This window comes from Perca flavescens, chromosome 8 (assembly GCF_004354835.1).
Source record: "Perca flavescens isolate YP-PL-M2 chromosome 8, PFLA_1.0, whole genome shotgun sequence".
Taxonomy (NCBI): Eukaryota; Metazoa; Chordata; class Actinopteri; order Perciformes; family Percidae; genus Perca; species Perca flavescens.
This window is the reverse complement of record NC_041338.1, coordinates 29505702-29521159: the sequence shown is the minus strand read 5'-3', so window position 1 is coordinate 29521159 and position 15458 is coordinate 29505702. Positions and strand designations below refer to the sequence as shown.

Genomic DNA, 15458 nt, shown 5'->3' with positions numbered 1-15458 from the left:
ACCCAGAAACTAAAATGAGACAGTCAAGTATTCAAAGCAGAACTGGAAGATCATTTTACACATGCGACATTCGACATCTGTCTTCTCCTTTTTTTAGGCTGCTGAATCACTGACGAGGCATTCAGACCATGTGTTTGTTTGGTTTCACTCAGAGGTTGCAGCGGATCCAGCGAAACAAAAACGGAGCCATGAAGAATGTTGCGTGCGTGTGCTTTTGTTAAAAACTCATCAAGCCGAGCACTCGCAGATAACTGACTCAGTTTATCTGGCCGGCTTTGTTGTGTCTGTGAGTGAGTTTTTGAACACTTGTGTTGACTCACAGAGACAATTAGATGCAGCCACACAGAACTATATAGACATGCATCCACTCATCAGCCATTTTATTACACACACATTTATTACACACACATTTACGTAAACAGCTTGGCACTGCAGACCGACAACTGCAAAGCTGTGACTCAGTGAAGCACGCAGGAAGTAGGTGGTTCAGTTACGGTTCGACTCAACGCCAGAATGGCTGAGTGGATATTATTGTCTTTGTTTTTATAAAGTGAAGCACTTTGTGTTGCTTGACTTTGTATGAAAAGTGCGACACAAATAAAAATTGATCGATTGAGTAAACTTAATGTTTGGGTTAAATATAATGTGAATTTTTCAATATTTTCTGACATTTATTGACTATTTCTAATGATTAATACAAAATGATTTGTCTATTAAGAAAACAAAAGTGAAAAAAATGTTTAGTTATCGCTTCAACCTCTCTAAACTCCTAACTATTGGTCCTCTAATCCAGTGGCGGAGGGTCCAAAGCATCGCTGGTTTATTCTTTTCCGGCCAGGCTGTTTTTTAGAGCAGTCCAATTACAGCACTGATGTAAACTCAAAATGGCGAGTGAATGCAAATAAAGAGCTGGTAAAATAGAAAAAGCAGCAGAGCTCTGGACCCTGAGGGCTGACTATTGGAGTTTACAGAGAATGGAGACATTAAATCAAAACACTGCAGCAGATAGGAGAGGTTGGACTTCCCTGAGCTAACAGTAAGACAGTAACAGAATAACATCTCAGAGCACAAAACACCCTTTCTATTGAAAGTGTTTTTTAGTCCTGTCAGCAGAGACAACAAAGGTGAAGCCCAAACTGGAAGACTTTACGTAACAAATACTTATTCTGACAATTCCTGGTTACTATTAAGGCCTGCTTTAAAACTTGGACGGGCTTACGTACAATTTTGAGGTACTTTATTTGAGCAATTCCATTCTATGTTACTTTATTCTTATACTCCACTACAATTCAGAGGCAAATGTTCTTTTTACTCCACTACAACTAAGTAGTGCAGTGTGTGTGCACACAGAGAGAGAGAGAGAGAGAGAGAGAGAGAGAGAGAGAGAGAGAGAGAGAGTGAATATAATGAAACGAGAGTCGGCAGAGAGAGAGAGACGGTGTTGTCTCATGTAGTATGAGCGGTTGAAAGATCCGAGTGACGACCATAGACTGTATATTATTAGTGGACAGCCCATCCGGTTTTCAAAATTACGAATCCCACTATGGCCACGCCAAGACCCGCCCTACGAAGCAGCTCGATTGGTTGGGGTTAGGCATTTCACCTCGAGTGGTTAGGGTTAGGGTTAGGGGTCTTGGCGTGGCCATAGTGGGATTCGTAATATCGCATCCGGTTTCGCAAAGTGCTGCAAATGCGGAAGTGTCTTAAAGCTGCATTCTATCTTAATTCCAGCAGGGGGAGACACGTGCGGTTGCAAAACTTCATAATGAGTTTAGGGTCTCAATCGCTAGTTTTAAGTACAACACAGAATGATGTTCATTTTTTGAATTATGGTCTCGTTGATTTTAAAATCGGCGATAAAGCATGGGGTGTTTTAGGGCGTGGCTATGATGTGATTGACAGTTCGCGGCCTGTCACTCATGACAAGAGGTTTAGCAAAGCTTATCCAAGACACGTCAACTTCATTTTGGAGTTTGACCAGCTTTCTTCGTAGTGACTGTAAAACTTTGGTTGCCTTGTTCAGCGTTCGGTTGGACGACAAGACACTCAAAGGACTCGGCAGTTCAGTTTTTCTGGTAAGTAACGTTAAATTTTTTTAAATACTGTTTTTCGTTAGCATCCCAATTAATATCAGTTTGCTAGCTAGATTGCACCTTGCTAACCAAGCTAGCGGGCTAACATTATGCAGACCGTATAAACGGATTCAAATATATATTTAACGTAACAGTCGTATACAGTAGGTATGCATAACGGTCTCGCCGGTGATCTATTTTTAACCATATGTGGTGTTATTACTAATCGATGCGCATGCCTCCCTAACCCGCAAGCTAACACTACCATTACATTTAATGGTAGCTAATGTTAGCTTAAAATCAAAGCCTGATATACCGTAGTTAATGCTATGGTGCAAAGTCATATTAAACCCTATATTCGCACGGGATTAGAATAATTTTGGGACTGCGTGTGATTTAGAAATTACCCCCTCACATCTGAGTTTCGAGTGGCGCATTCGCACAGGACAATCAGAGACTGCTTTTACTTGAATATACTGAAATATATGTTCCTGCAAGAGAGTTGGGCAACGTTACCCGGAGGTGCCCGGAGGACAGGCACATAATATCCCCGCCGCGGGGCACCCACACAGCATCACCGTCACCCTCGGACAAAGCCGCGGGGGGAACGCGTAGACTCGGAGACGGAGGTCTCTGGGCGGGGCAGTGGGCCAGAATATGCGTTGATGCTGTTACACTGATGTCTTTCTTCCACTTACTGTAGTTGTGTCTGCTAATCTATTTGAAGACCTTCTGTCAGCACATTAGTCTTCTTTAAGATGAGTCACATACATGTTACAATCTATTTACAAGTGCTGTTTATTACCAAAATGTACATATCAATAAAAAAAGTGTTGCGTACAATACACATTGTCTAAGATAAATTTGACATGTAGGAGTATGTTTACTTAATACTGCATGTCCTCAACTGAAGCATAAATTCATGTACAAGCGCATATATTAATATAATTCATTGTGATCTACCATGCCTTAACTACATGTTTGTCTATTACAAACATTTGCCTGTCCTTATCCTTTCTCTTGTGCCTCAACTGCCATTGGAACCTGACTCCTGCTACCGCTTCACTCCTGCCATCCACCGGAGCAGACAGCCACCACCACTGGACCCACCACTAGCCGGCCTACTATCTTCCTCTGACGGACCCGCTCCTTCCCAGAAAGCACCGACCCGTTCTCCATCCTGGAAACTTTGACGTGCTTTTCCCCCCTCAAAAACCTGGACCTAAAAGTTAGCACTTTATAAATATGTATAAGGCATATAATGGAGATATTTTATGTATAGGATTAAACTGTTAGTATTAGATATTGACATTGCATGTCCTTGTATGGTTTTTAGTTTTCATACTTTAAAAATGTCAGTGCAGTAAATATAAGGTACATTGATTTAATTATTACATTGAATAAGTTGTTTATTATTTCTTTGCAATTTGTGATCATACTTTTGTTATAATGAATTTACAATAACCCTACACAGATTAAACAGCACCTAGTGCATTTTTAATTACCTACTAAACACTTGACTACGTATTTGAAATCTTATTCAAATATATAAATTAATCTAAAAGGATTTTGGTGAAGTGTTTTCATGGTGATTAAAATTGACAAGTACATAAAGACAAACAAAAAAGCACAAACTACATTTAGCTGATCCTTTGTCAACATTCAAGTAAGTATGGTAACATTTAAGAAATAATTTATGTTGATTAAAGCCCAAATAGACACTTTTAATCAATTACAAATTCTATCAAATTGCCAATGTCTTGTATGACTACAATACTGTATGTTCCTATACTTACTTCAGAAAAACAACAAATGTAGCTTTAGAAAGACCTTTATTTCACATTGAAATGGGCATTAACTTCAAAAACTACATAAACCCCAAACACTGGCAATATTTTTAACATTATGTTTAAAGTGATGAATTAAATAATGTAGTTCACCTTTTACAATCCAGTGTAAATTCCACACATAAATCACTGCTGTGGGTCAAGGTAAAGGCAAACTTCACTGTCACAAGTGAATTCTGCATAATAAAAAGAGGTAGTTGAATCATTAGTGCCACATTGTTAATTACAGTAGAAATGGTTGACATTACAAACCACAATATAAAAATATAGCTTAACATATAAAGCTTAAAGCACTTGTGCAACACTGTTCAGTCAAGTCCAAATGCCTGGGTAAAGAAATAAAAAGCTGCCTTTAAAATTACAGTGAGCATAGTGTGACAGTCTGTTGGTTGTCTGTAATGCACAGTGGAAAAAGAAAAGTAACTATTACTTAATTCTGAGGCATTGGGTTGGGTGCACATGCCATCGTGGCTCTCCACACTCCTATTTCTGAAAGAAAGAAAAATAGTCATCAATTTCCATTTGAGCCCCTCATAGTTAAATATATATGCACACTAGCATGTAACTGTACTTCATTAATTATCTAGGAGAATACAGATGAATTAACAACAGTGTATTGTTCTTTAGTGTAACTTTAAGTCAGTTAAATGATCTTATTTCTGCTAACATTAGCTCTTAAAAGCATGTAAAGGCTAAATGCGCCAACCATAGACTGATGATACTTGCTAACAGTAGCAAGACTTTATCGGTGCTTTATGGTTATTACAGTTAGCCAAACGTTCTAAGAAACTTGGTTAAACATTTGCTAATAGTTAGCGTTAGATAATGATAAGCATTGACAATCACCGTTTTGCATTTCGCTGACACTACGTTTAAATTAGGAAAACGTAGCTAAACTTCAATTTGCAGAAAATTAATGTTAGCATGTTTTACCATAAGTGGCTAGCTAACGTTACAGACAATTTACATGGTAACGTCAGATACATTTACTTTACAATGTAACTCCTCTTATATGACTATGGGACAAAGATATTAAAAACCTAGCAAAGCTAAATCTTACCTTGAATTATGTATGCAAGCTTTCAGCAGAAGTTGCATCCAGATTGCCAGTGAACGTGTGTAACGTAACGAAGGGTGTAAGCAACGTTGCTAACTCAAAAAAAAAAATAAAATACAGTCAGATACCGCCCAACTACGGCTCCTCCTTCACTCCTCCTTCTCGTCTAAAAACATCACATCCGCAACCACGATGGCTGCGCCCATAAACGCAAACTCGACGACTCATATCAGCTCTCCACAAACCAATGGGTGACGTCACACATGCTCTGTCCATTAATATTAACAGTCTATGGTCACGACTCAAACAGGTTTAGTGCTCACTCAGTGTGTGCATGCAGCGTGAGAGGGGGAGTGGCCAGCGGCTAGAGCAGCAAAAGCCAATGTGTGCTTCTTTTACCGATATATATTTAACTATATCTTTTGCATTTCTAATCGTAACAACGTCAAACTTGGCCCTGCACTTACTCGTGCCCGTAGCAAGACACCTGTCAAGTGTGAAATCCATCGGATGAACGGTTCGAGAGATATGCGCTTAACACCCACACTCACAGAATTTATAGATAGATAGATAGATACAAAATATAATCAAGAAATAAATGATGATGCTTTATGATAGATTACACTATCCAGCAGTATTTAAAGTATAGTTGAAATAAACCTCACCTTTACCAGCTACAACACTAGAGTGATGCTTACACAATAATAATCCAATCATATTATTCTGATGGGCCTTTCCGCATAATGAGAGTGCTTTTAGCTTTTTTTTATGCTAATACTGTTCTCTACTAAAGATCCAGGACTTTTACTTGTATTTGTACACTGTGGTAATAAAGTACTTCCTCCACCACTGACATTCCCTGATGTCATGAACATTGGAATTTCCCCTTGTGGGATTAATAAAGTATAAATTATTATTATTATGTCCACCATATTTCTAATTCATAATTTCAAGATGATGTCCCCTTCAGTGTCCCCAATACTCCCCCAATAATTTATAATAATAATTAGGTAAATGATAATAATGATAATAAATTAGGTGACACTATATCAAGAGAAAGACACAACAGATACACAGACACAGATGTAAAAAAAAAAGTCAAACCAAAACCAATCTGCGAGCAATAAAAGCTCAAAACAGTCCTGCTGTGCTGAAGAAAGCAGGGAGTTCTGTTGTGGTCGATTTGTGGCCGTCCCTCCATCCATTAGTCTGCTCTGTGTCTGTTCTCTGCTGGGTAACGCAGCACAGCTTTCAACCAGGCCTGAATTGTGTTGAGCTGTTAAAGGTGAGGGAGGTTTGTTTGTGTTGCTATCTCTCTATTTTTCCTTTCTTTTGTATTTCTCCCTCCCTCCCTCAGCGCCCTTCTCTCTTGTTATGACAGCAGAGTGTTTTTATTGAGCAGGCAGGAGGAACAGCGGTGCAATCATGAGAGCTGGAGCAAGTTCTGGTGGTTTAAAAAGAGAGAGAAACTGACAAAGACACAGATGCAAGAAGAAGACATGCTCTGTGAGTTTTGCTTTTTATGATCCAGCTAGAAAGAGTTGGACACTGTCGACCAGCGTGACAGTGGTGTGAAGGAATGAGCTGGACTGATCGGAATAAGGGCATAGAGTGAGGAAAACCTGCATCAAAACATCAATATCGATTTCCAGATCTATGTAGAATAATCGCTGCTTTATCAGTGTGATAATTAAAGATATAGTCTTTAATGTTAATCCAATACACTTTCTGTCAAATTCAGTGAATAGCTCCTCACAATCACCTAGCTCTCTCTGTGTGCTGAAAAGAAATCCAGTTTTAATACACAGCCCTGGCTGTGTAAATGGAAAACTAACAGAAAGGAGTGCACAAGCCAAAAAACACTATTCCAGCCAATCTGCAACAGGTGGCGACAGTTGATGGTAGGGGGGGAGGCAGCATGTGAATGTGCCGGCCGGCCAGTAGTTATCTGGGGGGCGGAGCTTCTGAAGGACAGGTTGTATAGAGAGCCGAAGTCTCTTCCGGTGGACCTTATGGGACCTTAACTAGGAAAAAATATGAATGGTAGTGAACGGGGGGAGGCAAATTATTTTTTGATCCCGTTTGAATTGAGCCATGGATTACAAATATGATGTTCGTCAATTTAAAAGATAATTTTTCAACCGAAGAAAGTCTCTGTTAGCCGTAGGTTTGTCGTAGTACCACTTAGTTTTGTGTGAAACCGCTCAGTGGACTACATCTCTCGTCTCACACAATCTACGTCACCTAGCTCGATGTTCAACTTGCTCGCTAGCTAGCTAGCTTAGCTCTGTTCCACAACACATGTAACGTTATCTTAACTGCTGTGTTTTATCCAGCCAAGTGTTTTCAGCAGATAAGCAAAAGAACAAGCGAGATCCTCTGCTCATTTGAGTCACGTTACATCCCCGGTACGATACACACAGACATTGTAGCTTCAGCAAGACGTCATCCATGAGACATTGAAGTGTGTAGTCTTTCTAATTACGTATTTTCACAGTCTTATACTTCAACAGTTTAAAAATAAACAGAGACATTCTTCGGTTGAAAAATAATGTTTTAAATTGACGAACATCATATTTGTAATCCATGGCTCGATTCAAACGGGATAAAGAAATAATTATTATCTCTCCATCTATCATGGACCGGAAGTAGAAGGGCGTGACTTTGGCTCTCTATTTGTTTGGCAGTTGAGTTCAAATATCAACATCTTTGCACAGCATCGCTTACTGCACCTTTAATAAAATAAAGAGCACGTTTAGTTACAATCTGGCCATTACACTTATTTCTGCATTTACTGTTGGACAATGAAGTCAATACCAGTGGGCAGCAGGAATCTCCCCTTCTATCAGATGAAGGTAAACCGAGCCACTTTTTTTATTTCTTTGCAGATATCTCACGAGTTAAACATGATACTGTGTTTGCCTAAGGCGGTGGCTGTCGTGTGTTTTCCTACTTTGATATACCGTCCTCACACAGAAAAGAAATCAAGCACCAATTGGCATGTTGAGTGTAAACATTAGACTCAAGAGTCAGACACACATCTCCCTGAAGGTTGAGGTTGGTGTGGTCCGATTAGCTTTGGCTGCTGTTCCAAAGGTAAACACACACGCTGCTGATAAGACCAACTGATTGGTTGGAGGGAAGTGAAGCCTGGAGGAAGGAGAAGAGGAAAATCCCCCTGATGGAAAATCACCTTTCAAAGTCAGAATGACGGACAAAGAAAAGCAGTGGTTCATGCTTGTACAATTTCATTGATTTGGTCTTCATTAGATTATCAGATAAGTTAAGTCAAACTTTCAACTGAATATACAGTATCTTCTCATCCTATATACCTTTACGACACCTTAAACTGGATTTATAAATATGTTGTGGCCGCTGTAGGCTACACCATAGCTGATGTGCACCCCCTTAAAGATGCAGATACATGTCGGGGTGTTGAGACCGCAAGAACAACTTGGGCTGCTTGTGTTTTCTCCAACAAATTTCTGATATTTGTAGATACTGTACTATACAGGTGTTAGTTGAGAGTTAAGAGTGGACTTAACATGAGAAAGTTAAAGGTCTTATGACAGGCTGCTTTTTGGATGCTTTTATATAGACCTTAGTGGCCCCCTAATATCCTAAGTCTCTTTCCCGAAATTCAGCCTTGGTGCAGAATTACAGCCACTCTACTTTCCTTAGGATGTGCCATTCTGTAGCTTTAAATGCTATTGAGGAGGAGAGAGGTGGGGCAAGGTGGAGGGTGGGGGTGTGGCCTTCACCAGCTTGCGGCCACGGTTGTAGCTCTATTTCCTCTGGGTGGGCCAAATTCTCTGGGCACCTGTGGGTGGCAGGCACAGCAGGGAAAGGGGAGGTAACCTTTCCCCTTATGATGACATAAAGGGAAGATTCCAGATCGTTCCATCTGAGCTTTCATTTTCTCAAAGGCAGAGCAGGATACCCAGGGCTCGGTTTACACCTATCGCCATTTCTAGCCACTGGGGGACCATAGGCATGCTGGGGGAACTCATATTAATGTTAAAAAACCTCATAAAGTGAAAAGTTCATGCCATGGGACCTTTAAAGAAAGTCCCTCCTTTTCAGTAACACATATTTAGATAAACCTTTTCTACTGCAAACCTTCTGCTCACTGAGATCACTGTGAATAAAACATGAACAACAATTGCACAGAATAGTCTCATATTAAAAATATTTATATATAAATATAATTAAAGCAACAACAAAAAAGGTTTGCAGGCAAGCAGAGGGACCAAGCTGGAGATTCAAAGCAATTTCCTTTTCATTTAGATTTTCTAATATATTGGTAGTGAACTCACAAATAAAAACTACAGCATCGTGAGTACTGTGTAGTTTGGTGAGTTTATGTAAGCCAGGAATGTTTTCGTATCTTCTAACCGAGTGCCAGCAGTTAAAGGCTCAACGTAATGCAACAGACGAGGTGTGGAGTGCTTTCTCTCCGTGTGACGTCAAACTGAGGATAGAGGGGGCCCGTGGCGTGAACTGCACGACTTTATTCAAACAAACACAAATCAGTAGAGATCTGGCAACCCTTGATCAGGGAACTAAACCAACCTGCCTCAGAGGGGCCTCAGAGGGGCCCCACAGCTCAGCGCCACCTCAACCGTTCTGTCAAATAAACTCAGGAGAGGCAGAAAGCCAAAGGTTTGGACGACCCCAGTGATTAAAGGATAATAAACGTGAACTCTGCTGGAACAATATTGGACACCGTCCCGTGAGGGCGAGTGTTTCAGCAGCACTTTGACACTTATTAATTGAACATAACAGAAAAAAAAACCTTCAAGTCAAAACAGAAACAGCCTCAATACCACCTGCTGTCACAGAGTGACTGACTAACACAAAAAGTCAACAATTTACAGAACCAAAATGACATTGTGTAGGATGCCTTTTGTATGTTTATTAAGATGATTGGTTTCTCAATTACCTCTGTTTGGCCCCTGATTGAAACACAATCTTAAACATCGGGATTTGATTCAGCACAACGCAGTTTGTGTAAACCCGAACTGGCTTATACAAGTCTGTGTTGACAAACAAAATAACAAATTATTTCCATAACTGTTATTGTCTCTGAAAAAGGCATGACCAGGTTAAGTGTGCGGGGATTGACTAAAATTAAGATCGGTCCATTGACAGATACAGCTGCATTCAGTACTTGTCTTTTCAAACAATATCACCAATCAACACAATCATCTATTGTTTCAAAGAATCCAATGTATTGTACATTAGATATTTAAATAAGCAGCATAACATACATATATACGTTTTGATTCTGTTGTTAGGTTATCTCTTTAATGTCCAGCTGGGGAAAACAGATAAAAAGCTCCTGTCTAATTTACAGCTTTGGGATATGGTTATACTGTACATGTATGTGTGTGTGTATATATATACAATTTTTTGCATCAGCATTGGTTGATTAGACTGACTACTGTAATTTAATTTCTATATTTTTATGGATGAATAATACATAAATTAATAAACAGGACACATAAAAGAAGTTTTGTACTTTAATCTAAGAAGTAGTTTTTTGAAGTTTTTCAGCAAGAGCGCTTAATTTCTTCATAAATACTGTATATATTTTAAGAATTTGTTTCTATTGTCAAGCTTTGATCAGTTATTTTAACTTTGTCCTTGTATGACCACCAGTTTCAGTGGAAAATCAAGATGTAAAATTAAAGCCCCAGGGTGCTTAACTGTAAATTTGAGTCTAACCTTGTTAGTACATGTTACATTTTGCTGTGTGTGTGTGTGTGTGTGTGTGTGTGTGTGTGTGTGTGTGTGTGTGTGTGTGTGTGTGTGTGTGTGTGTGTGTGTGTGTGTGTGTAGACCCTGAGGGCTAACTGTCAGAAACAGATAACAGAACCATTAGTGCATCAGCAGTCTGTGATCTTCATTGAGGCTGAAGGAACAAGATTGCGCTCGTTTACTCAAACATTGCTCTTTTTTCCACTCTGTTCCTCTTCTCATTCAGCCCACGGCGATGGGCCCGCCTGCTAAGTTGCCACGACCTATCAGGACTCAGTATAAGGGAGACGAAAGCCGACAGCTTCTGTGACACAGTACAACTGATTAAGACTTGTCATCTCCCCCCCAAAATATCTCTCTCTCTCTCTCTCTCTCTCTCTCTCTCTCTCTCTCTCTCTCTCTCTCTCTCTCTCTCTCTCTCTCTCTCTCTCGATATGATAGTTATTAAGTGGTTTGGCAGTGTGTATCTGAATAAATGAGCATAATGAATACATAACAAAGCTGGTCAGGGATTAGTGGTTCAGTAATAGTCCTTTTGAGTGGAAGAGAGAGAGGGTAGTTACGACGCTGACATCTCTCTGATCACCACAGCAATTATGAGGAGAAACAGTGATGAAATTACACCAGAAGAGAAGTAAACAAAAGGGAGAGTGGGGCTATTTGGAAGCATAAAGAGTAAACAAAAACAAACAAATCCAGTCAGAGAAAATGTACAAACAGCTAAAAGGGTTGGTCGGTGCTAGCAGCATTTAGCTGTCAGGAAACATGCAGCTCTGCTTGACTTCTGCACTCTAACCCAGCCCGTCAGCCTCTTCTGGTCATGCAGCACTTTTCCTCTGACCTTTTACTTTAATGGATGTGCGTGCTTACTTAACCTAGCAACATAATTACAGCTGCTTGGACTGTAATGTCAGGGGGAACGTGGCTGTCCAGCACAAAGCGATCATACAGTATAAGGGAATATACAACTTGCAAAGACTACAAAGGTTGCTTGCATAAGTGAACAGTCTGGAGCCACTGACCTAATGAATATTTGTGTATGATAAAAGGGGTTTCCAAGCTAAGCAGGCAAGCACTAAATATGACTGAAAGTTTACCTAGATCACTTTACCTTTTAGCTTGCATTTATGCATGTGATAATTCTTCTACTGAAAAATGTATGTTTCTTACAGTATATTCATAGTTACTATAACCATATATTATAGGGTTGGCCCCTCAAGAGTCTTGTTGAGGGTTGCTAAGGCTACCAACCTACACATTATCAACCTGTAGTGATTGTCGGAAAGCATTATGTTAAATGTAGAGATGAAATATATATAATAAATACTAAATGCAGGTTGAGAAATCATTTGAAGCCTTAATCATAAAATATATAGCAGTGAGGAAGCCACGTTTTCAGTTTTCATTGAAAAGCTTGAAAGTCACAAATCATTTTTATGATTGCACACGGTCAATAAAAACGTTGAAGGCTAACTCCTGTCCCCAGCTTTTATTGAAAGTGCTAGAGATCAAATCAAACAACCAAGATGTGTAACAAACAGTTTTCTCAGAAAACATGGACAGCATTAAAAAAGCAGCTCCTCTCTCACAGCGTGTTAAGCCATATTGTACTGCGCTCAGAGCTCTCCACTGAAGAGGAAGTCATCTATTTTCACCAGTTTGACGTAACAGCAGAGTCAGTCAGGAGGGCCTATTCATTCCTCCATCAGTTGGCCCATCAATCAAAAGCATAAGGGCGTGTTTAGAGGTGTGTAACAGCAACAATAATGTGACGCCATTGTATCAACTCACACCAACATCGCCATAGAGGCAGTAAACACAAACGTCAATGAGGTGTTATCAGCAGCTGCAACAATAATCATTGTCTGGATGGTGGAGAGGGAGAGGGAGAGGAGAGCAAGAGGAGAGGAAGAGAAGAGGGAGAGGAGAGGAGAGGAGAGGAGAGGAGAGGAGAGGAGAGGAGAGGAGGAGTTAACACTCTACCTGCTCTAATTTGAAGATGTGTTGGTTGAAGTAGTGCTGCAGTCGTTCGTTGGCGAAGTTGATGCAGAACTGTTCAAAGCTGTTGTTCTCATAATCCTCGAAACCAAATATGTCCAGGACTCCTATCGACAGAATCTGTTGAAAAACACACACAGTTTAGTTTCTTTCCATTTTTTTTTTCCACATTTATGGGATCAGGGTATGAAAAAATATCCTCTGGTAACAAAGTGAACATCAGTCAAACATCAAATGTTTGATTCTTTATTATTATTTAGAGCTATTAACTTATATTGTGTTTCTTTGTTAAAACACATTCTCTAAATCTCCAGTGACTCAGTTGCCAGAGTGTCAGTAAGATTCATGACATCATAGATTATTATTATGCACCATCTGAAGGAGGCGTCCACTCAAAGACTGCCTTTCATTAAGAAATGGACTGTAAAAGCTGTTTCCATTTTAATTTAATTCAGCAGTGTTTTATTTCTCTCTGAAGGGCAATTTTTTTTAAAACATACACGAGCACACATACATAGAGCTGTATATTTAAACTGTTATCTGTACATAAGAACAATGACCTTGACAGAAAATGCAACCTCATCGACCCCCTGACAGAGCAGAGCGAGGACACACCCCCACACACACACACCCACACACACACACACACACACACACACACACACACACACACAGATGGTGTCAGTGCCAAGGGAGGCACACACACTGCACTGGGACAGCAGAGGACCAAAGGGGGTAAACTGAGCTGAGGGGAACTTGATGCCATCTGCCCAAATGTTCTTGGCACACACACGCACACACACGCACGCACGCACGCACGCACGCACGCACGCACGCACGCACGCACGCACGCACGCACGCACGCACGCACGCACACACACACACACACACACACACACACACACACACACACACACACACACACACACACACACACACACACACACACACACACACACACACACACACACACACACACACACACACACACACACACACACACACACACACACACACACACACACACACACACAGATCTGTTTTCTAATCGTTTAGATGCTTCCACAAGGTTTGACTTGCCAGCTGCCACTACAACACACACACAGACACATAGACACACACACAAATTCCACTATGTGGGTATGTATACACACACATAGTGGAATTTTCATATCACATCACTCCCTGCATTTGAGAGGATGTCAGAAAGCAGGGAATCAAGTCTTCACAGACAGACAGACAGACAGACAGACAGACGCAGGATAAAGAGCATGAGGAAAGACAAAAAAACAAAGGGAAGACATGAACAGAATGTACAGTATGTAGGTTTGCAAATTTTGAAAAGACTTCCATGATTGTCTCTCAAAGGGCCTTTTCTTCCAAAAGAGATGAATTTGTTTTTTTCCGCTCATTTTTTGTATTGGAAAAGGAATTGATCTCTGCCTTTTTTTCTTGCACAAAATTGAGAATTAATAAAAAAAAATAAAATAAAAAAGAAATGTGGGCCTGGGTTCGACTCCGACCTGCGGCCCTTTGCTGCATGTCATTCCCCCTCTCTCACCCCTTTCACGTCTTCATCTGTCCTGTCAAAAATAAAGGCCAAAAATGCCCCAAAAATGATCTTCAAAAAAAAAAATGTGTATCAGTCAGTCTCGTCAGCATACACAGTAATTTAGTAAAGCTAAATGACCTGCAGCCCTAATTAATATCATTATTTACACATGTGGCTTTCCTCATATACTGTATTTTACTATACTACCATCATACTGTATGTTACCATGACAATTACAGCTGTAATGCCCAAAAAGTATGCGGCATACAAATGCAGAGATGCGCGAAACTTGTCTCCAGCTTTAATTTGTTTACGATGAAATTGGAATTTAGTATGAAATCAATAAAACTAAAAACAACTAATTATGAGCTTGTGGTACAAATTGTTTTAAAACTCAACAACAGTACCTTTAAAAAAATATATGGTTTTGATATACAGTACATTAATATGTTTTTACTTAGTTTTGTTATTGTTTGTTTTAGTTTAGTTCTGTTATTTTTAAGTGTGTATTTGTTTCCATGTCATCTGTTAGTGTTGAATTGCAGTGCTACATACCTCTTGAACAATTAACAAGATGCCAATATGTTGTTTATGTTATTGGTTTCATAAAGTCTAGGGGGGATGCAAGGAAATATCAGGCTCCCGGACAGGTATTAGGTAGGTGGTTTCTGTAGTTTATCGGTGTTTTAAGACCCCAACGTCTCTAGGCACTAGGATTAGGCATTATTAGGCAATGGTTAGGGTTAAGGTTAGAGTTTTGTGCCTTGAAGTCAACGGTTGCAGCGCTGCCTGGAAGGAGATGTTGGGGGCTTAAAACACCATCAAGCGTTTCTGTATATGAGCACATAGAATAAGTGTGTGTGTGTGTGTGTGTGTGTGTGTGTGTGTGTGTGAGAGTTTTCATTCCCACCTTTGACTTGTCTTCCAGGTCCTTGTTGTTTAGCAGAGCATGGTTGGTCCTGAACACAATCCAGTCAAACAGCGCGCTGTACAGTGACTTGGCCATGGAGTCCCTCACCGTGCCCGCCTACACACACACACACACACACACACACACACACACACACACACACACACACACACACACACACACACACACACACACACACACACACACACACACACACACACACACACACACACACACACACACACACACACACACACACACA

At 40.2% G+C, this 15458-nt stretch overlaps 1 protein-coding gene and 1 long non-coding RNA gene across 8 annotated transcripts in view; one reads left to right on the top strand and one right to left on the bottom strand.

Moving 5' to 3' along the window:
• The window catches only part of LOC114559845 (unconventional myosin-IXa), a 159322-nt gene that overhangs the window by 40897 nt on the left and 102967 nt on the right, over positions 1–15458 (bottom strand). For all 7 annotated transcript variants that reach the window (XM_028584826.1, XM_028584821.1, XM_028584824.1 and 4 more), the window contains exons 9-10: positions 15197–15313; positions 12720–12854 (exon numbers count right to left, since the gene is read on the bottom strand). In XM_028584826.1, the coding sequence (XP_028440627.1) occupies positions 12720–12854; positions 15197–15313 (252 nt within the window). The remainder of the gene's footprint in view (positions 1–12719; positions 12855–15196; positions 15314–15458) is intronic.
• On the top strand, positions 1843–3375 carry LOC114559848 (uncharacterized). Its single transcript, XR_003693142.1, has 2 exons — positions 1843–2075; positions 3160–3375. It is a non-coding gene; the product is annotated as an uncharacterized LOC114559848 (long non-coding RNA).